Source organism: Phaethon aethereus (genome assembly GCF_964289735.1).
Source record: "Phaethon aethereus genome assembly, chromosome: 2".
In the NCBI taxonomy this organism is placed as follows: Eukaryota; Metazoa; Chordata; class Aves; order Phaethontiformes; family Phaethontidae; genus Phaethon; species Phaethon aethereus.
Genome location: NC_138582.1, coordinates 132,905,563 through 132,931,583, shown reverse-complemented (window position 1 = coordinate 132,931,583; position 26,021 = coordinate 132,905,563). Strand labels below are relative to the sequence as shown.

The window sequence follows — 26,021 nt, the reverse complement described above, 5'->3', positions numbered from 1 at the left end:
CTGTGTAAACAGCTGGGGGAACAGTTAAATCGCTTTTTAGTGGCTTTGTTGTTAGCTGAGAGCAACCACTTGTTCATTTCCAGGTGTTGGTTCTTTGTCCCAGGGGCTCCCTGGGACAGACGTTCCCCCTCGCCGCTGCCCCGCAGGGTCCAGGCAGCTGCGGCGGTGCAGAGGCGTAGGGCTTTATCTCACCAGCGCCCGGTTGATTTGCATCGCGCGGATAGAAGCAGCGACATGGACATCAGCGGGACTGTAGGTGACTTGGAGCTGAATCTGGGTGATGTGATGAAGCAACCTGAAAGTCTACTGGGGATTGCAGCTGAGGGATTGCTATACCCTCCGTTGCTCTTTGGCATTTTTAGGCAGTAGTATCTATTAAGGGCACTTTTTTTTTTTTTTTAACATGCATCTACCTGGGGGTTGCAGTGGTTTCCTTTAGAAACATTCGTTACCACCATGATCTGTCCCATTGCTGCTATCGGCTGCTTCTTCCTAAAAACAAGCTAGAAACCAGTGTTAGAGCAACAGCCTCTTCAGTGGCTTATGTATTGTGGAGCACGTGTTGTAAGGCACGTTTTGCGTGTTAGTTTGCAAACAAATTTAGGATGTTGAGGTTTGACCTATAAAGCTTGAGGTGGTTTGTGAACTGCTGCCTGTGAAGATAACCTTTCTCTTTGCAACGTTTTGCACTGCTGAAATTAATGAAGAAGATCAGTAAGAAAGCAAAAAGTCCCCACTGGGAAGACGTCATCCGACACATCAGGAAAGTCTCCAGGTCTGGTGCCCTGCAAAGTAGCATGCAGCACTGAAGGCTGTGAAACTGGGGCGCGAATGAAATGTGGAGCACAGGGGAAATGGTAGCAACTGGCTTGCTTTCCATGCTAATCTTGTACTTCTGTTAAATTACCAAGAACCCATGTTGGCAAGTTGCAAAAAATTGCTATAAATTAAAATAAAACAAGGGCAGCATGTAATCATGATAATGCTGATAGAAGATGGCAGGTCTTTTAATGAAATCTCCCTGTATTACAGCAATAGTAAACCAACTTGTTAAACTTCTAAAAGCAAATTAGAGGGTTTTACAGTGAAGTGAAACTGCATTTAAGTGATAAATTAACTTACTTTGTCTGAATGAGCAATACAGTGCTCAGCCTATTTTTTAAAATACAGCATCGACGAGCTGTTACTTATAATGTTGCAATGAAAAAAACCTAAAGTTTTGTCTAATTTGGAAGTTAATGTAATATAAATAGAAGCAATTAAGTGTGGTGTGAAAGTGTAGCACCCAAAAAGACATGGGTTCCTTTCAATGCAGTGAAGTCTGATTTTAGCTTTTGTCTTGTGCACTGGCAAGTCTTTGGCTAGTTTGTGTAAACATGGGGTTTAAAATGCTGCATTGTCTGCTCCTGGCTGAGTAAATCCTTCATTAATGCCTTCTATATTAAGTATGTCTGTGCAGGGCTGAAGTGCGATACTTTACAAACAGCTGTGAGCCTTTCTAAGGCATTCCTTCAGGAGCACTTCTCGTGAGCCGGCCTTTGCAAGGGTATGGCTGTGGCGTGGCTCCTTCTTCCCGCGATGGCTAGATTAAGTCTGTCTTTCCACTGAATTCCCAAGAAAGCAAAAATGAAAGCAGAAGATGGCCGTGATTCACATCAGCCTGCTAAGACATGAGTCTTTTGTTGTTGCTCTCTTCAGCTAGGAGAATAAGATTCCTTTCTGCTTGAAATTGTAAAGTATTTAGAGATGCACTTTTTGTTTTAGTAGCAGAGAAGACATTCTTGGCGGGACTGAGGCTGTCACTGCAGATTAAAAGAGCCCTGGGGAACAACTGATTAACAGAAAGAAAACGAATGCAAAGACCCTGTGTCTCTGTATTGAGCTCGTACAAAGGAATACAACTTTGCTCAGCAGTCGTCAGGAGAGGATCGCCTTTGAAACTAAATGTTTATCAAAGCACCATAGTGGAGGGTTATAATAGTAATGGCAAATTTATGCACTTTTGTTTTTACTTTGTTTTGAATTGCGATAGAAGTAAAACACTCAACTTTTCGTGACCGAGCACTGAGGAAGCAGGATAAAAGGCAGAAAAAGATTTGAGTTAGATTGACTGAAACTGCTCCAACTATTTTTAATGTTTTATTAACTGTTTTTAACAAGGTGCTTCAAAATGGAAACAGAAAATTGCTTTTTAAACTATCTCAAACTTGAATGTTTCCATGGTTTAAAAAAATGGAACTTGGGTCTCGGTCAGAACTTCCCTGTGCAAAGTTCCCCGTCTGATGAGTCACGTATTCTGCAACAGAAAATGTTTCCCTGAAAAATCCACCCCCAAGTTCAAACATACTGACTAATATGCTGTTCTACTCTTTAGAGCAAAGTAAAAAAATATGGCACTTCATGAAGCAAATGGGTCCTCCCTCTGATTTATCATAACCCTTGGCCTAACTCAGTGGTGTGCTGAATGCCTTCAGCTCCAACGATTGACTTAGCAGCCGTGGAGGACGTGCAGCACATCGTCCGTTCGGGCACATCCAGGGCTGCTGCTGGTGCTGCCGTCAGCATTGCTGAGGCAGTAGAACTCGGAGCGCGTTTGATGAGATCTGTTACGCCTCTTGTCTCGTCAGCATCGTGGTTTTCTGTGCTCCCATCCACTGGCCACAGCTGTGCAAAGCCGCTGGAAGCCGCAGGTTTGCTCCAGAAGTCTCCCAGATAGAGCTGTTTTGTACAGCTGTGCCTGAGAGCATAATACGAACCTTACTCTGTGTGGTTAGATACAGGAAGAAAAAGGCTCAGCTTGGTCCTTTGGGCAAAACCACAAATAGTGACATCTTCCACAGACACTGATCTGTGCTTAGGAGTAAAGCCATCCTCAGGACTGAGCCTGGTTGAGCGACTGGGGCCGGGGCAGGAGCTGCGGTGGGGCACTGGCGGATCCCAGCCTCGGGCTGCGTGGAGGAGCGCGTCTCTGCTGCTCCCAGTCACTCAAGGAAAGAAGAAATTGCTTCAGTGACAGAAGATGCTGGGGGCTTTCTTGGTCTCGGTAATGCCTATGAGTTGTACTCCCAGTTGTCTCTGAGGAGACAGAAGGTGCTTAACACATTCCTTTTTTCCTTTCACGGAAAAATCCCCACCTTGAAGGAGCTTTTTATTCTTTGTGGGATGGTTTCATCTTCATATGGTGGCATTCCTGCACGTCTAGTTGCAGTTGTTTCACAGGGAGGGTGAAACAAAACAGTTTAGAAAAGTCATTTCTGGTCCTTTTGGCAATGTCTAGTGATGGTAAGATAAAGAGGGTGGTAGCAGCTATGTGGCCACTTTGACAAATGCCTTCAGTGAAACATTCCTAAAAGCAGTAACATAATTTAAATGTAACAACCCACTAAACACAGTGGATCAAAATGAGAATCAGCATGTGCTTTTTTGAGTTTTATTTCTTTTTAAAATAGTTCCTGAATTTTACAAATTTTACCAAACTTACTCTGTCTTACAAAATTGTACTTCTGTTCTGCTATTCCCCGTACATCCTAACAGAGGCTTATGGGTACTGATTATATCTTAACAGAAGCCCCAGGATCATAGGCAGGCTTGTATTATGTCAGTTTTACAGCCGGAAAAACAGAGGCATAGAAAGATCAATTATTTTATCCTAGTTTGTGTGGTCAACAGTGTTACAACAAGCAGAATTCAGAAATCCTGCTCTGATGGCTGATGACATAATATATATCCGTGACACTTCTTATGTATACTGCACCTTATGTATACTGCTAACCTTTTTCTTGGAGGTTAACACTTTGGAAAGATCTCACTATTATTTCCATTCCAGAACGGTCATTTCATTATTTTGATATGGTTTTGCTAGGAACCTCATTTGTCGCAAAGCAAATATCTCTGCTCTGCAGAAAAACATGATGGTACCAAGTACCACACATATACAGAGGCCAAATTTCCCCTGTCCCAAACAGTAATCAGGTAATGTGCTTAAGATAATATATAAATTCAGGTAAATACTAGCTAGGTAAACTGCAGAAGATACTTTAGCGGACAAGATCACTGTATACACAGTCCATCGAAGGTATTCATAGTTCCCCAGAGAGTCTGTCTTGGAGTACAGCAACAGCTGCCGTCCTTTGGTGTATAGTAATCAGAAAGGGAAGAATTCAGGGTGATTTCATAGATTTGGAGCTGAATTCAAGGCAGAAAAGTGACTACAAAGCTAACTACTTCTAGAACTAAAGTTTTGTGCTAGTTGGTACCATTGACTTAAGCGGGGCTGTGAGATACAGATGAAACCCTTTACCTATAAACTGTTTTAGCAGGATTTGCCCTAATGGTGAAACTCATTTATTCTGTTTTGTGTTTCCCCAACCATTTCTTATGAATGCCTCATCACAAGCGAAACAAAATGAATAAGCTGTAAACCAAGTTGCTGCAGCTGAACTATGGGGATGAATAGAAGTAGGGTACAGTGTCAGTGTTGCTTTTTGAGTACTTTAGAAGTGCTGCTGCTGATAGGACAGTATCTATTCAGATTAGCTAAACGACTGTAAAAGAATGTAAGTGTTAGAATGATGGCAATTACATATTTCAAAAGAAACATCTTTGGTTCTGCAAAATACAAACTTTTTCCTTTCCATGGGCAGAGTGAACTGCAGTCTGAGTTCTTACTGGTGGTAGCCCCACAGGTCGCGTGAATTAAATCCCAGGCTGAGTAGTGATGTCATTCCCTCAGTTCTTTTTTAATCTCTTTTTTGTGCTGAGAACAGCCATCTGTCCCCCTCCGAACAATGGCGGATGCAGCTGTGCGCGGTGTGCCATCAGGAACAGAAGCCGCCGCTTCCTACCAGAGGGCAGCAGGCTGCAGGTCGCAGGGAGTTACACGGATATCAGGGTCAAATGACACTTGATGCTAATGCTGTATGGAAAGAACTAGGATTATACGGCCTTCATGTGCTCCTTCACTAGCGGAGAAGTGGGGTTGGTCTTTGTCAGAGTTTTTCTCTAATGGCCGTGGGAATGCATATGTGTTTTCAAGGGTAGCTGCACCACTGCTTACCCACAGAGTGAAAGAGTAACAGAACCACCTTCAAGCAGTTGGCAAAGCAACCAAGACACAAAACAATTCTTTTGGAGGGAAAATAAAACAACTTGGATACATCCTGGTACTCTATACAAGTTCAAAGTGTGTCATCTCAAGTGGTTTGCGTATCCTATAACACAACCTTATAAAAGCACAGTCAACTATGCTTTTCATGTGCAGTCTGCAGCACACACTAGTTCTTCTGATGCTTCTTTGTGGGAAAAGGGAAGCCGAGCGAGGGCCAAGTGCTGCTCAGAAGCCGCATTCAGGAGAAGTTCGTTCTGCATTGAGCTGCTGCTTCTGCAGGGTGAGCTGGAAGGAGCTGGAGGAGGGTATGTACTCCACAGGATGAAATTGCCCATTCCTGCAGGTAGCTTTCTACTTTTCAACACGTGGTGCTAGTCCTGTCCCAACTATTCTCTTTCTGTGCTGTGCCCATAAGGAGAACAGAAGCTGATACATGTTTAAGCTATGGGAACCTTTCATATATACCAAGGGGGAATGTAATGTATGGGGTAAAGTTCATGCATACAATGAAATAGGTAAGTGATCACAGCCGAGTGCAGAGCTTCCTACCTTTTCTTTAACCTCACATCACGTTTGTCTGCATGGATTCCTGCTCTGTTTCTAAGCAAACACTTATTTTGGAGCCATTAATCAGAGATGTATCAGGCATCATACAGCCCTACCATTTCTTTTGGGATGACAGTCCAGGATTTGACCCTGTCTTTCATGAACAGGGTGACATCCCTTGAAGCTTGATGGGGCAGAAGCACGTATTTCACAAGTGGGTAAGCCGTAAACACCGTATGCTCCCACCGCAGGGGAACACGTCCTGGAACATGGAGGCCTTCATGGATATACAGCTGAGCTCAGACAAGCCGTAAGGCAGCCATGGCTGGCCTGGCACCAAAACCAGTGATCCCCTCCATGCACAGTTGCACTTATCCACATGGAAAATGGTTCCCTATTGCTCTCTTTTTTTTGCCATGCGAGTCAAAAAGGATACTGAAATAGAAGATCACACTCATAAAGCACAGCATTTTTATAAAATTAGCATTTCTCCTTTTTTTTTTCTTTAAAGTGCAATTGCTCAGGCTTGTTAAAAAATATTCTTTCAACCTGAAAATGTGTTGTGTTATTAATTGCTACTTGCCCACTTCGTGTTCAAAATGGCATCAATAATTCCTTTTACCTTTGATTGTCTACCTAGTTTATGCGTTTTTACAGGAAGAAGTCACAAGATGCAGTAAAAGGGGACAGAAATATTACTAATGATGGAAAACACATGACTACACTTCTAGGTCCTTGTACTGTGTAGTTTATCTGAAGGTGTCGTGACTGCTGAGCAACAGTGTAACTCGGTCATGCTGTTTACAAGTTTGAGACCGAAGCTTCAGAGTTCCTTCATCTCACCCAGATGAGAAACAGAAACAGAAACTGCCAAAACTTGAGAAAAATCTTGTTTGCTGCTTGATGCTGATACTGGCACTGTTCTCTCTGCAAATTGCTTATCAGTCATCCCCATCTCCCTGTGAGCACTAAACAAACAGAAGATCACACCATTGAGAATCCACTCCTGAACTGCCTGCTGTCCAGGGACAATTTTATAGATTGCCAGTTTTTTAAACAAGATGATCACTGGTTCACAATTTATTTGTTCTCTTCCACTTACATAAATCTCTTCTTTAACCCACATTGAAGTCTCTTGTTTTAAGCTGTCTTGAGCTGGGGCAAAACTTAGGGCGCTGCTGTTGGTTCCCGAGACTGCCGCAGCATACTTTACATTCTGGCAGCTCTCTCGGCGTCGCTTTACAGCCCCTCCAGAGATCAGCTGGCTCTGCCAAGCGGTTAGTGGCTCCGAACATAAATGCCATTGCTGTCTGACTCTGTGGTTTCTGGGAAACTTTCCTAAAGCCTGTTTTCCTCCACGTTTTGTCATAACCCCGGGGGGGCCGGATTTTTGCTTCTCTGTCTCAACAGAAGCTCTGACTGGTCCGTAAGATTCAGCCTGGAGCGTGTGCTGCAAGGCTGAGTTGGTCTCACACCGAGAGAATTTTATTCCCACCATCACATAATATCAGAACTCAGAGTGAGAAACAGAAGAAGTTTCTGTATTTTATTTTTGGTACTGCATTTATTTTGTATGTGAAGTTTTACTGGGAGCAGGTAGCTGGTTACTGTATTGCTTTAAGATAACACCTGACTGTAGGGTGTAGTAGTGTTTGAGACACAGAAATGAGAATTATCCCAAAAGTGAGAATGTAGGTGTTTGTGTACAGCGCTATGTATGTGTTTGGGTGTGTAATGAGGCATACGGTCAAACGTCCAGGCCTTACGCCCACCAGCTATACAACACAGTAGCTGTATAGCACTGGGATTTATTATCACGCTCATTCGTTTGATGTCCTGACATTAAACAGACTTAATGCAGTCTCACAAAACATGGTCCTCAGTTTAACCTTGTGATTGAGCGTAACACCCAACCAGGTCCTCCAATGCACGAGCAGTAATGGTTAACAACAACCCCACATTAGGAAGCCAAAAGGACCCTGAGGGCAGGGCTGCTGCGCTTAGAGTGCCTCTGTCCCCTTTCCCATCCCTTCAAGGGCACTGTGCCGTGCTCACGGGCGTCACTGTTCTCCGAGGGGATGTTTTTGCCTTCCTCTCTTGCCCCCCAGACCGGGAAGTAAGCACATTAACTTCTCCACTTCATTGTGGTAGCTCAGCAGGTTTGGCTCTAGCTCAAGCTCTGCAGTCTCCTTGCAGGGCAATGACGGTTTTAATCAATGGCAAGCTGGCTTTCCTAAACAAAGTGCTGTTTCTTCAGAAAGCAAGAGCTTCATAGCGAAAATGTAAAAAGATGGACGGGTCGCATACGTGTAGAGCTTACGTGGTGCTGAGCCAGCATCCACTGGGGGTCTGGATAAAAACTATAATGTTTAGGATATTTTTTTAAATCTCTGACTCTTGACTAATAGTCCTGTATCTTGCAGAGAGCATGAGTCACTTCCCTCTTAATTCAGAGAGGCCATTGTATATCGTATTAAGTTCATTATGTTGCTAGGCTATTTCCTCTGTGGGTGAAATGTCAAAATACCGGCTACCTATATAGTCAGCATCAGAAATTTGTATTAATTACAGACTGATTCCTCTATAGTTACACTTCTTGAAAAAGTTCATCCCATGAGCCCAGAAAAACCTATAAAGATACATGCAGCTGTGTAACAAATGATATAGTAAACTGGGTATTCCGTGTTTCCAGAGCACAAGTCTTAGCCAGGTCTGAAGTATGGGAAGTATTAATAAACAAAACAAAGTACAGTTGTTACTATTCTATAATTACTTATAGGTATGGTTGAGGATGATAAAATAAATGATTCCCTATGTAATTTATTCTAAAATCAAATAGATAATAGAAAAACAGAAATAGAAAAGAGTTCAGAGAAAGATTAATCCTACCTATTTTTTAATATCTTAAAGTAAGCTATCTGTTTCTACCTGAGTCATCTGATTTCCTTATATGATCCACAAATGGGCTGCAAGAAGGCAATTCAAGCTCACCCGTTTTAAACTTGATCTGTCATAGAAGAGGATGAATCACGGTCTGGAGGTTTCTGTTTTTCTCCTTTCGTTCTAAAGAGAGACCAGATTACTGTTTTAGATTATCCATCCATCCATCCATCCACCCACCCATCCCTTCTATCCTTAACTGTCTATTTGTTAGAAAAATACTGTTAGTTTTGTTGTCAACAAAAAAAACATCATTGACAGAATAACAGGATCACTGCAGATTTTTTACAAATATTGGGATAAATACTATATTTGAATTTTGGTGTGACTACGGACCAGATGTTATCATAGATACGCTTTAATTTATAGGTGTGATAACAGCACTCATTCACATACATTGCAGTCAGTCAATCCCGTGTGTTGTATCCACACAGAGAACAAGAAGTAATTCAGAAATAAATTCAGTGCAGTTTCCCTGAGAAAGCCCTATTTGCAGATGAAGTGGCTCCTGCCAGCCCCACCGCGGGGAACCTGGTGCTCCTCTTCCTCCGTGGCGGCAGCAATGGCAGCGGTGCCCGGCTCTGCTCTCATCCGCCCTGCTTAGCCCTCACGCCCCTGCTCTTCCATCCCGCTGCTACCATTTGGGTCATGAATATTAAGCACAGAGGAGAGGCTCATGAACTTGGCCGGGAAAACATCATTAATAACCTTGACAAGTATGGAGATGGATTGAGAAGGATAAAGGAGAGAGTGGGAGGAAAGGAAGTCGAGGCAATAAATAGGCTAGACCTGCTGTTACCATGTTAATCTCTACAGGGTTATTCCAGGGAATCGCTGAATTAGTTCATCCTATATCTAGATCCTTTCCTTATTTCTGGACTATTTCTCCCTTGGTACTGACACTGTATTTGTAACACAAGGCATATGTATTATAGTTTACAAAAATAAGAAATCAAAATACTACTTCAGACGTATTAAATACAACGGCGGATGTGAAATACACAGCTTAACGCATTAAGTGATACAATTGCCTGGCAACATAAAAGGTTTTAGTCCGCCCATTATTTTTTTAATTGGAGATGAATATGTAATTGCATACTACTTAATGTAACCGCCAGTTGTTGTTCCAAAATAGACAATAGTTTATTCTATTAACACTCAGTAAGAGGCTTACAGCAACTATTATTTTTAATAATAGACTCGCTAGTGCCTTCCTGAATCTACAGCATTCCACCTGTGGCTGTTGTATTGTTTGGTTCACTGCATTGTTTTGAGAAAAATAATCATGATGTGTACAGAAAAGTCTGTTTGAGAAGGATTTAGAAAGGCAATCTGAAGTTTAAGGGAGAGATTATATTTCCATTTGCTGCAGGTAAATTATATTTTTTATCAGTGGGGGAGGGGACCGAATACCCTGTCAGAAAGGAATGACAACTGGTCACCGCAATGCTGATAAACAATCAATCGCATTAGTTTCGGAGAGGTGTAAAGATCAAAATTTTAATAATTTTAACTTCAGAGCATCTACTGCAGGAGTCCTCCTAAATGAGCAGTTCCTTGTGCTCTGAAGTGGGTTATCCTCAAAAGATAGGTGGGATTGGTGGTGATGGAAGTGCTCTCCGGAATAGGAGCCCAGTGTAGATAATCTGCTGCCATAAACACTTAGGCGTATTGTTGGCAGCTCCTCGGAGTCGTGATTTGCAGAGGGACTGGTGGTCATTAAAAAAAAAAGCAAGCTGAAACTCTTAAGGAGTAAAAAGCAAAACTATAGATGCATCTTAATCCTCTAAAAAACACTGTGGTGCTTTTTGTTTTTTTAATGACGATGTTCAGTTTCTTGAGCTCCAGCTCACCCGAAAGGAGGTTTTGTGCCGGAAAAGTGAGTCTGTTGGGTTTTCAGCGGGCAAGATGGCACCCTTGAGGAGTCTGGGCAGACCTGCGTGGGGGGGCAGCTCCCAGCGACTGCAAGCTGGAGCTCTGCTGAACAGAGGAGGGTGGCAGCCCATTGATGCTGGTTATTTTCATGTATTTTTGACCACCCGGGAGCACGTAGATTGTGTTCCCCTCAAAAGCAAACAGGAGAGCAGCCACAGCCGCCATGTTTCTGCGCGGTCTGACTCCTTTCCTAACCCCGAGCTTTGCGGCGCGGAGCCTCCCGGCCCTGCTCACCGCTGCAGCCTCCGGCAGGAGCCCTCCCACCAGAGGCGGGTTCTTAGGAAAGTGGGTTTGCAAGGTCGGGTCGGCAAGCGCCGCTCTGCCGGCATTGCGCTCTGCGTCGTGTTCGGTACGTGTTCTGCTCGGAGCCTGTTTCGGCAGCGCAGAGGCGTTTTAATGGCAGCTCCCGGTGCCATGGCAGGGGGAGGCGCGGGCTGGCGGCGTTGCGGTATGGCAAAGGCTTTTGGCTGACTACCCTTCGCCATCGTCTCCCCGCTGCGCCCTGTGTCTTGCTAAGAGCGCGCTTAGACCACTGCGTACCTCACCGGCTTCTCCGGCGTTGTCTCCTGAGCACATCGTGGGAAGAGCTCCGTGGGAGACAACCAGGAAAAACTCAATAGCTGCGAGATGCCTGCACCGTGTGTCATCTCCACGGTGTGTTTGCAATTGAGCAAACATAATCCGTCTGGCAGATGACCGAGTATGCCGTGCCTGCAAGGAAACAGGCCTGTCTCTGACCTCTGACTGTATCTGTGTGCGGTGTATTGAGCTAGAGATCGGTCATGGATTTGTTGCAATCCCTCATCACGGAGCAATCTCCCTTTCCCTTGTGGTGTCGTCCAAGGAGACGTGCCCGAGCCGCTCCTCTGCCCGCCATTAGTTGTGCCCTTCGGCAGGTGGAGCGGAGAGCCAGGGACCTGCCACTGGGTACCCCCTCCCTGCCAGCCGCCTGGGCACAGCAGCGGCTCGGGGAGAGGAGCCGTCGTTCCCGCAGCGTCTCTTCCCGACACGCTGGAGATGGCACGGAGGGGCTGGGCGGCAGGCGAAGTTCCGTCGCCGCTTGCTTCCAGCGTGTCCTCAGTGCTGCCCACACAACTGCAACTGACATCGTGCAACATGTACAAAAAGGAAAGCTTTTCATACTAGAATTTGTTCTTTCCTTCCCCCGAGGCCTTTGTAAGCAAACAAGACACCAGTGTTTGACGGGAGAGACAATGGTGTGGCTCAGCTTGCTCTGCGAAGGCATGCTGGAAATGGCGCAACAGCTGAGTTCGCCCTCTTCCCTCCCCCCCACTTCTTAATTTTGTTATTCTGGTCCAGTGACATTTATTTTGCTGTAAATGCCCAATTTGCTATACAGTACATGTGTTTTACAGAGACACTAGTAAACTAAAATCATATGTTGTACAGAAGTCCTTTGGTCAGAAAATGCGGACAACCCACGTTTGCCTTTCAGCCTTCACTGGCTTAGACATTCAGTGATAACCAGCAATAATATTTTTAGCCTCTAGCCTTCTCCTCCTTAGCTGCAGGCTAGCTTGCTAACTTGATCAAGAGACGCTCTTTTAATGAGTTGACACCATGTACAGTAAATTTTGTGTTGAGAAAAAGAAGATAGATAAAAGAGAGTACTGGGGTTGGCCTACGGTATCAATACGCTGGAACTGGTTGCTGCTGAAAATTTGTTGTTGCTGCTGTTTGCATTATGTTTAGAAAAGGAAGAGGTTATATATGTGCTCCAGCTCATCTCAGTTTTACAGCACCATTTTAGAGACCAAACGTGGTAGGGCTTTCTATGACTGGGCTTCTGAAGAGGATGCACTCACTGTTGGCACAGTGTTTGCAAGGGATCCCATTAAACAGCTGTCTAAACAGGGCCCAAGCAAGGCAGCGCGGGCAACCTAGGGGATAAATAAAATTTCATATACGATAAACAGTAAATACTGATCTGCTTTAGTCATATGATCTGGTTTGGCTGAGTTGTCCTCCTCCAAGTTTGTTAAGTTTAATGCTTCTGTGCGAACAGTCAGAGTTTCCATTAAATGTAGTGCTGTATGTCTGATCCCAGGATGACACTCTGATATTCCAAAAATAGTTTAATGAATAGAAATTCCATGATGTATCATCATAAGCCTGTAGCTTGAGTATCAAATCTGCCATGTTATGTAAATATATTGGTTATATAATGGGTTTTTTATCATTCTGGTGACATAAATACAAATATTAAAGCATTACTAGGAAACCAACCTTTCTCTGACTTTGCATCTGTTATGCTGAAAGTCAGAGAGAAAGTAGCTTATGTATATATGGGGCTTTAGATGCTGTAGCTTCAGAGGTGTTTAAAAACTCGGCACTAGTTTGTGGTTTTGTTCCAGATAAACGTAAATACATTTAAAATGGTAGTGAGGAAAGAAACTGGAGTGTGATAAGAAGTTCAGGCTGCCCCTAAGTTTCCTTCGTGATAGCCCAAACTGAAGCTATTGCTGCTGATGGGGTCAGAGATGTCCCTAAAACCAGTGCTCCTCATCTCTTGGGATACATTGTGAGAGAGCTGGGAAGGTATAGTCTGTCTTTATCTGTCAGAAGGCAGATAAAGGTCCTAAGCTGGCAGAAATCAGGACTTACTAGCGGGAGGACATACGGAAGAGCAGCAGGGATTTCCTCCAGGAAGGGTAATGTCCGTAGATGTGTCGCGGTGGTCAGATAATGGTGCCAAGCCCTGGGGCAAGGCTGGGCGGGCAGCGTGGGGTTGTGTGGAAATCCTCCCTGCTGTGGAGCGGAAGCTTTGGAGTATGGGAGCACATAAAAAGAGGTGCTGTGAGTTACCTGGAGAAGAAGGGAATTAAGTAGGCTTTACATAGAAATAGATGCGTCGTTTTAGAACCGAGAAGCTGGTTTTGCAGGTTGCACAACTTCCTGAAAACCCTAAGTAGGGCACTATCTGAAATGCACGGCCTGATGTTACTGACAGCCGACCATCTGTCCCCACAGGCTTTCAAATCAGGAGAGCATTGCTTCTACTAAGAGCAGGCAGTCTATGTGGTGGAGGTTTTAGTAAATGAATTAGGTGAACCTTCTGACTTTTCAGCCTGAGGTAAAAGCAGACTGGAAAAAAAAGAGGCAAGTTAACTTCACAAGTTAACATGAGTGAATTAAATACTTTAATTTCACATGTTTTCTGGGGAAGTTGAAGAGGGGCAGACTGTGAAAGGCTGATGTGGTATCTCTAGTTCAAAGAGGTAGTTTTCCCAGTAGCGCTGGTAACCCCAGGGTTTTCTTTGTCACAGCATCTTGAGTGTTAGGCACAGCTTAGAGAATTAAGTCTCACAGTGCTCTGCCGAGCAGGTAACTCCTGTCCTCCTCTTGTGGGTGGAGAACGGGCATACTCAACGAAAGGAGCAGGAGGGGGGAGCTGGAGGGAGGGAAGCCAGTGGGGAGGGGGGGCTGAAGGTGCTTCCCAGGGGATGCTTGGTGTCACACATCTGTGTCCTGGGACAGGGAACTACCTGCCCGTAAAGAGGTGGATCGGGTGCCCGACGTGACACTGCAAGCTGTAGCGCAGACTGGTCAGGCTCCAGAGCCCTCCTGTCCCCGGACTTTAACTAGAAATCACTTTCCCCCAGCAAATCTATAGACGCACGTATCAGAGCAAAGGATGACGGCTTTTGCTACCTTGCAGACCTTGTTCTGCGCACAGGGCTGGGTGCGTGGGCTTCCTACATCTGGGTGAAGCTCCCCTGCTTTCGCTCGAGCGCTGCACAGGGCTCGGGGGCTTCCTCGCTGCATACTCCCAGCTGGGCTTTCAACTTTCCCTGACAGTCAGCTAGCTCCGTGCTACCAAGTGCACTCTGACAAAATGCTCTGGTGTAAAACATGGCATAAAAGTCCTATTAATGCTGGGGCTGCTGCTGGATTTTTCCCCTTGTACACAATATGAAGAAAAAGAAAGAGAGAGATTTTTAGCCCTGTAAGATTAAACAGTCATCACGGTTTTAAGGGCTTAATCTGTTGGCATGCAGACCGCTGGCTGATAAGTCTCCGAGTCTGAGTGTAATTGGATGCAGCATCGGATTCGGATGTGTGGGCTTCCCCGGGGCTTTTTGTTTGTTTGTTTGTTCATTTTTAACACGCTGCGGAGTTGAAGCGATCTGTCCCTTGAAAATGCCTTTGGGCGTGAAGCTGTAACGCCGTCTGCCCGGCCGGTATTTCGGCAGCACCTAGCTGGAGACCACCGCTCGGGGAGGGTCGTGGGGGGGGGAAGGTTGCTCAGTGTATGAATTCGGGCTATTGTTCGAGGCACACATCTGCCTTAAGAAATCGCACAGCACAGGCCGTTACTTATTCAGATGCAGAAGCTCCTTCCGTCCCACAAGACGGCCCATTCGAGTCACATGCCAGAGGTCTCGGCAGAATGGGCTGCAGCTGCTTCAAATCTGCTGTCTAACATCAGAAGCAGTTGGACAAACTGTACCGCGCTGACTACAGTCAGGCTCCCGAGCACCAAGGAAGACAGGGAAAAGATTTGGGATCCCAGCGCTATGTTCTCGGAGGATCTGTGGCTGGAAAATGAGAAAAACTGTGCCGTTGTTCACAAGTCGAAGCGAGGAAGGAAGCGCCAAGAGCTCCTGGCCGTGGCCCTGGGGGTGAAGGTGGGAGTCAAGGGGGCACTTTTGTGGCAACCTCTGAAACTCTTTGCCTATTCACAGATCACCTCCTTGGTCAGAAGAGCAGCCTTAACTCAAAACGACAACCATTTCAACTATGAAAAAGCACACAATTTTAAGGTAAGCACAACTTCCTATTATTTTCAGCTAAAAAGTTCCAGTTTGATGCCTCACATTTTATTTTTTGCTGTGATGGGGTTTTCACACACCTATCTATACTAGCTCTGAGAAAAGTGTTGAAAAAAACATTTTACTTTCCACTTTAAGTTTCCTTGGCTGCATTCTTAATATGCTTTTACACAGGATTTGGATTTTACTTAATCCAAATAACGGTTTTGCTGCTCACTACAGTACTTGATTGACATTTTAGCTCTGTTTGCCCAGATTCACTTTTCTTTTTTGTTCAGAAAGAAGTACTGTGTATTGATTGTCTTTATCTTAAAGTGTATCCATTTTTAAATGATAAAAAGGCCTCTTTTCAAAGTCTAGCTATTATCAGAAGCATTTCATACCAGCAAACATTTGGGACCATTTCTGTTTTCAGAAGTTGAGGGAGCTCGGGTGCTCCCGAACAACAAAGCAGAGCGCAGCGGTGGTATTGTCTCCCAGCTTTTGTTCCACCACCATATGCTAAGGAAATGCCCTCAGAGTCCCACTGAGCTACAGAATTTGAGCTTGTGTTTGCTTGTCAAACTGAACTAAAGAGCTGGACAAACACAGGGATGTTTAAATGGATCATCTTTTTGCTGCCTTAGACATACAAAATCAGATTCTTGGGTTTTTTTCCCCAAGTGCTGTGTCTGGCATGCTGCAGCAGGGAAGTGACTCAGCTTTGGAAACGGACCTTCCAGGCAGCTTGTACTAAAATGTTTTGCCAAAAGGACTGTGCTGGTTTTAGAGTATGCCAGCCAGTTACCGTACCTAATGCTGTCAGATTGCGGTTTGATGCTTATCGGGTTGGATACAGAGAGAATAAGAGGCAGTAACACGACAAGAAAGGAATGCATCTCCGCTCTGAAACCTCAGTTTACTTAATGCTCCTTGAGGATGCTGATCTGGGTCACTGTCAGAATAGTTCAACTCATTAGCGGAAAGAGAATTTTCTGATATTCATCTTGGGCCTGTCAAAAAAAGGAGAAGCACGGATTAAAATGATTTCACTGATTTCCTGGTTTAGCAAAAAAGCTTCATTTCTTAATTTTCTACATATTCTGCTGTGTAGACATTGCTGTCCTCTGCAGCGCTTCTGTTGCAGTTGGTAAATCAATAATTTAATATTAGTAAGAAAAGTAAATAATAGCATCCCTCTTCTCATTCCCCCTCCTTGACCCAGTCTACAGAAAAGTCAATATTTATCTCACTGATCAGCACTGAAGGAAATAGGGGAAAATCTCTGTCTTTTCTTGCTTGATTAAGGTTTCATTCTTTCTGGGTTTTGCCCTCATTATCATTTTAATATCAAAACTATTTTAGTTTAACTAGAAAATATTTTCTCATGACTGAGACTTTTTTCCACTTTGACCCATGCATTCTTTCCTCTTCAAAATTCCCCCTGTTTTGGCTTTGATTTATAATTGGACATGTGCCCAGTTAACTTTGCGTTTGCACAATCTAGCTGTTGTGCAGTGTCTGTTCCTTTCTGATTCAAAAGCGTCACAGTTTCAACTGGGAAATCACATGATTAAAATATACACGTATTCAAAAGCTTGACAGCAGAAAATTATTGTTTTATCCTAGTAAAGGCAATACAAAACTTAGAGAAGAAACATTAAAGAAGATAATGTGTCCAGAAAGGCCAGTCAAAAAAAGTGTTACATTTACTTAATGAACAAATATGTTCACTATGCGAATACAGTTAGTTTTCCAAAGGAGTATATTAAAACATGCCTAGTTGAATAAAAGATGTGGATAGAATGCTTAGAGTAGAATATTTACATTTAAAAGATGGCTAAACTAAAGTCTACAATTTTTCATATATTCCATGTTCATTACATAAAAGGGTTAAGAAGTTATTTTAAAGAGAAAGAATGGCTTTATGGGTCTTGGGGCAAAATTCTTAATGGCTCTTGACAGCACTCCAGCTATGATGATACGGGTTTTATCTGAAGGAGATCACTATTTTGCAGACATTCAACGAGCTGTCTTCCCCATTTTTAAGCAAATACTGATGTCTATTGTATCATTCATCTCAGTTCATAGGGACAAAGGTTACGTGTCACAGTGTCCATCACAATCTTGTCATAGGCAATTCTTCATGAACAAACAGATACTCTTTAGCTCTTGTCCTTCAGCCATGAAGAATCTTAAAAATGAAGGGCACATTTTTAGCAAAGCTGATGAGGTCTTTGTAGATCTTACACCAAAGATCTTATCTACTAGAAGAGACAAGGAACAAAAGGAAGAAATAGACTCAAGGCATGAATTCAGAGCAAGGATGGATCTCCCTCCATCCTTCCCAAGCTAATACAAAAATTAAAAAGAAGCACTGGAGTTTGGAGAGTGAAGGTGCCAGGTTATGCCATTCTGAGCATCTGTGCTTTCTCCTTCAGCCTCTTTCAAATTTCAAGGCATTAAAGGCAAATGAACAAAAAAAGATTTAGGATCCAGACTGATTTGTTAAGCTGGGTTCATCCTCAGCACACAACACAGTCACATGGATTTAGGTTTGGAGCTGGCGTCTGTCTGGCGGGACAACTTTGCATAAGCCAGTGTAGACATACCATAATTCAGGAAAGAGAATAAATCTCTGAAGCCCTGTTTAGAAAAACACAGAGGTATTTCTGTAACTATGTGGGCGTCAGCCTAACTGGATCGCAAAATCCTCTTATGTCTCGTTACAGTTAGGATCCATCAGGCTCTTTGGGATGTGCTTTACCTGCCAACTTCAGTGGGGTCCCAGCTGGTAGTTAGGTCACCTCATGCCCGAGGGCAGCAGCGTGGCATTTGAGGATGCTCCACGTGTTTTGTTCTAGGCTGGGAATGAATGAGAGGGCCTCTGTGCTGCTTTGAGTGAGCAAATACAGCTGAATAATGTGCATTTACCACAATATTGTGCCTGTTTGCCACTATATCATGGGCAAATCCTGTTTGCAGGTGGGCTAGTGGAGCAGAGGCAGTTGATTACCGACAAGTCAGAAGATCTGCTGGGAGAACGGAGGCGCTGGGATAAATTTCCCCTTGTGTTAATCACTGCAAACAAACACTGCTTCTGGGAGACAAAGGGTTTGGGGGAGGCATTTTTACAGACATCATGCAGATTATGTGTATGTATTTAAATAAAAATAACAGCAGAGTCAGCTTTTCTTCCCTGCAAAGAGCTCAGGTTCAGCAGGAGTCCACAGGAGAGTACAAATGTGCATGTATTCAGGCAAAAGTCTGAAAAATCTATTTTATTTGGATGCAGATAGAAAGGTCTTCAAACCCAGTCATATAACCAACAAAATCGTCTCAGAAACAGCGCCATATAATGCCAATAAAAAGCTTGCATTTCAATTCAAGGCAATTTTTTGTTTGTTTCTGCAGTATTGCTTAAGTGATTATTTTGTTTTGCCACTGTATTGGCACTCCTTAACTTTGACGTTGGTTTCTCCGTCTGTGAACATGGCTCAGACACAGACTAAAACTGCATGAGATAGCACCCATGGGGGGAATTCTGCCATTTGGAAGCAAGGGCACCGGAGGGCTGAAGGGTGAAGCTGAGAGCACAGGAAGGCAATAAGAAGAGACACACAGTCTAGTATTGGGTGAGATTGTCCAGCAGAGAAGAGAGGATGAAAGTAAGAAACAACTTTTCATTGAAAGCTGGAAAAGAAATAGAGTGAAGAAGTTAGGAGTTAGACATTGTGGAAAGAAGATGAAAGACTGAACAAGAAAACTACAGCGTACAGTCTGAAACATCACGGTTTTGGTTTATACGAAGAAATGCTTCCCTGTAAATTCTTCTTAAAAGTTGGCATTAGGTGTCAACTGTAGCCCAAGCAGCCCAAGCCTATGTTGTGTGTACACAGAGAGGTCTCCTGAGACTGCAGGATGGCATAGGACCGATAATAAATAGATCTTGATCATGTTTCCAAAAATCTAAGCCCAAGCCATTTGTAATGGTGCGGTTACAAAGGATGGGGCAAAACTTGAAAGCCCATCCCAAAAACCTAAGACCTGCTGTTACCTCTCCTTGTTTAAAATAGAGATGAGGCCAATCTTGCAGGCAAAATTCCCATTTAGTATTGAAAAATGTTATGTGCAAGCTTCGGGCTGCATTCAAGTGTTGCGTGCATAAGAACAGACTTCCTTCATTATTTCTTTAAAATTAATGTCAAGCCATAAGAGACTTGGTTCAAAACTGCATCCTAAGAGATTTTTTCCAACTTCATCTAGAAACTTTTGAAGATCTCCCTTTTTCAGTTAGAGATAGCGAGTATTTCCCTGTTTCAACTTGGCCAGCAACAACCAAGACTCACTTTTCTCGGGGCATTTCAGTTGGGAATTTGCCATTTGAGCTAAAATGCAGAGCTGTGAAAAATTGAAGTGAATGAATGAAGAGAGCTAAACCTTTGAGAGCCACCAAGCTGAAGGGAACAAGGGAAGCGTGCACAGTCAGCACTTCTCAGATGGAGCCCTCCGTCAGCGTTGATGGCTGTTTCCCATTAATGACAGAAGAGATCAAGGAACAATCAGCTACCATTTCCCAAATAAGCCACAGCGAGATCAGCTCAAATAAGCTGTATGCAAAGTGAGAAAGTAGGCCCCAAATATCCTAGCAACTGTGATGGACTTGAAATGTGAAATGGTGTGGTTTTAAAAATCCTGACCGAGCTTTAACAGCCACTTCTCACGAGGTTAGCTTTTGTAAACCACTGCAAAGAAGAAGATATAGTTAGCTGTCTTCCCACAGCAGGTGATTTCACCCACAACTAAATGCAGGTGCAGACCTACTAATTATGTGGTTATCAGTCTAAACATGGTAAAGATGCAGGCATAATTAGTTGTATCCGTAGTTTTGTATTCGCTGGACGTCACATAAAGCATATGCCTGAAACTCAGGTCATCAGCCGATGTTACGTACAACCCCCTCTAAAAGCATGACTGAAATTCATGCTACCCACCCTGCAAAGTAAAGTAAGCTATGAAATGAGCAAGATGTGTGTATATATATCTATTTTTCTCAAACTTTATTGCAAAATGTTGTTTCCCAGAGACACACATTTTTCTGAGAGGTCAAGTACCATTTAAAAAAATAAATATTGCCTGTCAGACATTCCAGTTCAGACCTTTTACTATCAAAAGGGAGAAAAAATTTCTATTGCTTTAAGCTTACTCATGCAATTATTGACTGTGAGTAGTTAGTCAGTAGTCATTTGTGGTCAGGCTCACGTTTTTATCACTATCAGAAAGAGAGGTCTGTATTAAAAACTCAACGTTTCATCTTCCTGGGGAGTGGACTCAAGAGTACAGACTTGTTTAGGTGTGACCCTGCAGACAAATGGGGCAAAAACATTAGCAAGCCAAATGCTTGGCTTAAAGCTTCACCAAGTTTATTTGAAAAGGGCAGTGACCATTTTTTTACTATATGAAAAGTAAAGAGCAGCTTTCCCCATCCCAGGGGATGGAATTGGCCCTTCAGCCATCTCCCCAACGGGCAAACAAGAGCAGAGGGAAGGACAAGGAAGCAATAGCAGCCCGAGTGTGCATGAGTTATGTTCCATTAAGCTCAATTAAGTCTCTGTCCAGAAGTAGCTCATACCATTCACATGGGCATAGACTTCACTATTTACTCTTCTTTTCAGTGAAAATGAAATGCTTCCTTTACCAGAACATACATCTTAAATAAAGAGGTCTTCTGCCGTAGCCTTTGGAAAAGCAGTGGAGGAACCTGGCGTGGGAGCCGTGGGCTCTGTCAGCACGCAGGTCATTTTATTCCCCCTTATTTACTCATGTGTGGACTGTAGCAAAACGAAGTTTGCTCTGCTGAAAAAGAGCCTGCTGACGTCTTTTCGCTATGTGAATTCAGTTTACTCACTAGAGTGGGGAAGGGTGTCATTTGCTTTTATCACTAATGGATTCCAGTGTGCAAAATCAGATCATTACCCACCCGCTGCCTGAAGTGGCTGCCCATGTTAAGCCTATAGAAAGATAAACCTCAAGATCAAAGCAAATTTCTGTTCCCATGGTTTATTTTATCTAGACTTTGGAAAGATGTGGGCACTATGTGCTAAAGATTACTCGTACTGAGTCTTCTGTTGTTTATCCATTTCAGTTGTTCCATCTGTCAGACCATCTGCCTCCCAATGACCCCATTTCTTTTTCTTTTCCCCCCATTTGTATTACAGGTCCACACATTTCGAGGTCCACACTGGTGTGAATACTGCGCCAACTTCATGTGGGGTCTCATCGCTCAGGGAGTGAGGTGTTCAGGTAGCCCTTCAATATTCTCTGTCTTTCTCTTGAAGTGCTCAGATGTCTGTCCCACCCCAGCCTGCACTCCCTGCAGCGGGGGGTAGGATTACTTTACTGAACAAGGCAAGAAGTCCTCCCGCGTAAATTAGAGCGCTGTCGTTTTCCCCATTAACTGGTTTAAGACTGGAGCCACCAGCCCTTGGTCACCAAAGGTGACATCCTTTCGGTCATGCATGTGCCTTGGTGTAGACATTAAGAATTGTTCTTTATGGTGTCATTAAGTTATCCCTGAATGTTTTTACATCTTAAGAAACAAGTTCTGGAAATGGCAGAGCCAGCCAGCAACCAGGCTTCACAACTCATCTTTTTGCCACCAATGGCTGAGAAGTGCCCTTGTCTGCAAAAAGACTGTCACCTGGTTGCTGTAAAAATACCATGCGTTGCTGTAAGCCTTAAGTATCCCACCTCAAACAAAGGAAAAAATATGACCTTCATTTTCCCAGAAGGATTAGTTTTCTGGTGCCTCTATAACGATAGCATTTTATCAGTGTTTTAATTATTGTAAATTTGTTTGTTCTTTTGTGAAAAATAATTGTTTTGCAGAAATGCAATAATTTAGCACATCACGAGCTTTCAGATTCAGCAAGTGAAATGGTATTTGGTGCATTGGAAATGGGGCTTCATAACTTCTTTCTGCGGACCTTCAATCCCTTCAGTGTCTCACCTGAATATGCTTCTGTCTTACCTCTCCCTGCCCTGACCTCTAGGCGTTCCAGATCTCAGACCGGCACTGAACACATCCACCCCTGACATCTGCCTTTCATGGGTAGAAGGGGCGATGGTTACCTAAGGCAGCAGTTTGAAGGGTCAAAATACCTTTCAGAAATGCACACTTCGAATACATGCAGTCTCAGTTACTGCTACATCTTTTCTGCCTGTAAATGAATAATGGTAACACAAAGAATATGAGAAGGACATTAAAAAAGAGGAAAATTAATAGCAGTTTGCTTTTCAAGCTATTTGATCTTAAACACAAGTGTGCAAAAACCAATGCACAGATCTAATGCATTTGTTCACATACATAAAATACTAAACTTATGAAAAGGCTTATTTATTTAGTATGAAACATAATACTCTCCCTCATTAAATTACCAACATCTAACTCTAAGTAGACAGATGCATTTGGATTTAACTTCACATGCTTGGAAAACGGCACTGAAAACAATACAGGGAGGATCCTAACTGCAGCTGCTCCCATTTGTTTAGATTTCACAGAACAATAATGTATTATGCAGTAGTAACTGTATGGAGAAACACACAGAACCCACCAATTCCATTAAATGTGTAGGTGTGTTTGTAGTGATGATATGATTTTGCTTAATTCATATTTTGTAGAAAATAATATTGAAATGTGCTGCAAATAATAGACATATGTTTACATTTTTAATAGCTCAGGCAGTAAATCAACATGAAAAAACAGTAAGTAACTTATTAGTGATGATACTAGACATGTTAAGTCAGCCCGACAGGCACCATCAGGGGTGGGCATGACTGGGAAGGCATTAAAACAGAAATCACGGTTCTCTGAGATAATGTGACTCATGATGGCGGTGGTTGCTTTACTGAGGCTTATACATTCATTTGGATGAATGTTTGAATCTGTTCAAAAAATTCAATTTGTGCAGATCAAGCAGTGATGTTTAAGTTAACAGAAACCCACCCATGCAACCAAGAGCAGGATTTGACTCTGGAGTAAGACACCAAGAACCATTTGTAAAATTAATCACTTTTGTTTACATCATGCCTTTCACAGTATTTTATATGCCTAAACTGACCTACAGACTAAACACAGGGGTCACTTTAGTCACCAGTGAAGTGATGAGACAGGGATGAGGAGGCTGCTGATGTGGCAGAGCAAGCCAAAATGCCAGAGTGTGGAAGGGGAAGGGAGGCACACTAGCTCAAAGTGCTCGTCACAGTTTGAGTGCTCAGGTGAGGCTCAGACCCTTCACCTTTTAGCAGCGCTAAGCCACAAGCTGGCCAGCCGAAGACAGTCCTTACTGTGCTAATTTTATAAAAGGCTGAACTAAAATATCCAGAAGTTAAGTCCCATGGTTTCAAACACAACACCTAGAGCTGCAGCGAGCTGACCCAGACCGCACTAGCAGTCACCTCTGGCTCAGAGGTGTGTGAAGGACATCCAGAGCTTTTATAGCTTTTTTAACAACTATGCTGGAGTTCACTTTCCTCACCATAAGTTTTTTACAGAAGATTTCCATGTTCATCTTTCTCGTCTCCATCTTATTTATTCTAGCTTTGCTGACTGATGAGGAAGTTATGCCCCTTGCATATGGCATGGGCATGGAAATAAATTGTTAGACAAGACCTATCAGCGTTAGCATTTATTAATTAACCTGGTTAATTTTGTTTACAGACTGTGGGTTGAACGTACATAAGCAGTGCTCCAAATACGTGCCCAATGACTGCCAACCAGACCTCAAGAGGATAAAGCGAGTCTACTGCTGCGATCTCACCACACTAGTGAAAGCCCACAATACCCAGCGGCCGATGGTTGTGGATTCATGCATTCGAGAGATCGAAGCAAGAGGTTTGTGCGCTTAGGAGAGCAGCAGACACAATTAAATGAAGATGACTTGAATTACATGCTAAGCTAGGACAGGGTAGTATGCTCACGCACACTGAAGACAGGATGAGAGAAGGGTTATTTAAGTGTAGGTGATACATTGCTTTGCATTAGCTAGGAAAATTAAATCATGACATTTCGTAATGCAGTTTCCTGAAATGCTTTCTGAAAACATGTCAAAACGCGTATTACGTTACACTTCTGAAAGGGGTGAACTTTAAAGTGAACTTTAAGTTCATGTTTATGTGTCTTTTTTCATTATTTTCTTTTAACATACCTAGAGACACTTCTAATTTCAGAGTAATTGGTTTAAATCAAAGCCATTATTAATAATCTTTCCAGACATTATGGGAAGAGAACACAAGTGACTGGAAGTGACTCAGACAAGTGAGGTCACAGGCTGTGACGTTTTGTGGTATGTCAGAAACTGCGCAAGGTTTTGCATGATGCTCAGCTACTGACTGATGAATGCTGTGGCTCAAGCAGCATGTCACAGCCAAAGTTTCCAGCTTGTGACAGGTTTTTGCTATGCAGAAGAATGCCAGATTGGAGAAATACCATATCCCCTCCAACACAACACAGTAATGATCACGTATTTTTGCTTTGGATAGCAAACGTGTATGTCGTGCTGCCCAATAAGCCAAATTTCCCTGTTAGTCATAGCTTCAGCACAGGAATCTTGTGTTGTTGAATTCATGGCATCACAGTAATCTGCATGGCAACACACTGATACTAGCCATAGGGATTTCAAAGCCACACATCATCTACTGAAATGAATCAAAGGTTTACAAGTAAATCCCCTGCCCTGCTCCGTAAAGCTCTACCAGGATTATATCATTGCAAGGACAAATAGAAAGAATAGTTTGGACTAAGACAGAAGAGCTTTACTCCGATGATATAGCAGGAAGCTACATTGCATTTGAGATCTAATCACTTACTTCTACATTTATTGATTAAGATAAAACCTGCTGCCCGCTGTCTGTTTTTTCAACATCTTTAAATTTCTTTCTTTAATCGCTGTAGAACTATGTAAGATACTGATTTCGTTCTTAAGAAAACAAAGTGTACTAGATCTTATAAGTAGGTTAGCACTGTTCATAGTCACAATAAGGAGCTCTGGGATTAAAATAAATAATGTGTGTGTAACTGCTTGGCTAGCTGTGCCTGCTCAGCTGGGCTGCCCTGCATTTCATGTTGGTGTGGAGCAATGGGGGGACAGTTCTGCAAGTGAGCAGGTCTCTTGTGGTGAAAGAACAGTAGAGGGGATGTACTGATGTGGAGAAGAACAGTATCCATGACATCTATCAGCTGTGTATAAATAAAAGCTGACAGCAAAACTGGGAACAAATGTACTTATAGGGAAAGGGAGTCCCTTACTTGCATTGCTATTTATCCATCTCTTAGTTGCGTTGCTATTTATCATTAAGCAACTGGTAAAAGGAAAAGAGACCTCTAAAGCTTTATTAACTGTAGCCAAATCCAGGAAAATCTCCTGCATAAAATGAATAAATCATGATAACATCACATGCCCCACCATTAGCAAATTGCAGTATTTTGCTCTAACATAATCAACTGTGTACCTAACAAACTCAGAAGGTATAAATCCTAAAATTCTTTAATCCTTTAAAAAACAATTTGAAATGATCTTGATCCTTCCTTAAATGCTCCAGAGTTTCACGTGACAATTAATTAATATTTTGCTACACTTACTAGGTCTGTTGTTATTCCTTTGTTGTTTTTAAGCCTGGCTATTTGTTGGTTACTGAAGCAAAGTTAACCAAGAACCTTTTGT

The 26,021-nt window shown here is 43.0% G+C and overlaps 1 protein-coding gene across 1 annotated transcript in view; it reads left to right on the top strand.

Annotated features, from left to right (window-relative positions):
• CHN2 (chimerin 2) overlaps positions 1–26,021 on the top strand; it is a gene marked incomplete at its 5' end in the record, with an annotated part of 163,468 nt that overhangs the window by 124,139 nt on the left and 13,308 nt on the right. The window contains 4 exon segments of the mRNA XM_081996287.1: positions 14,825–14,837; positions 14,840–15,312; positions 21,519–21,603; positions 24,020–24,193. Coding sequence (XP_081852413.1) covers positions 14,825–14,837; positions 14,840–15,312; positions 21,519–21,603; positions 24,020–24,193 — 745 coding nt within the window.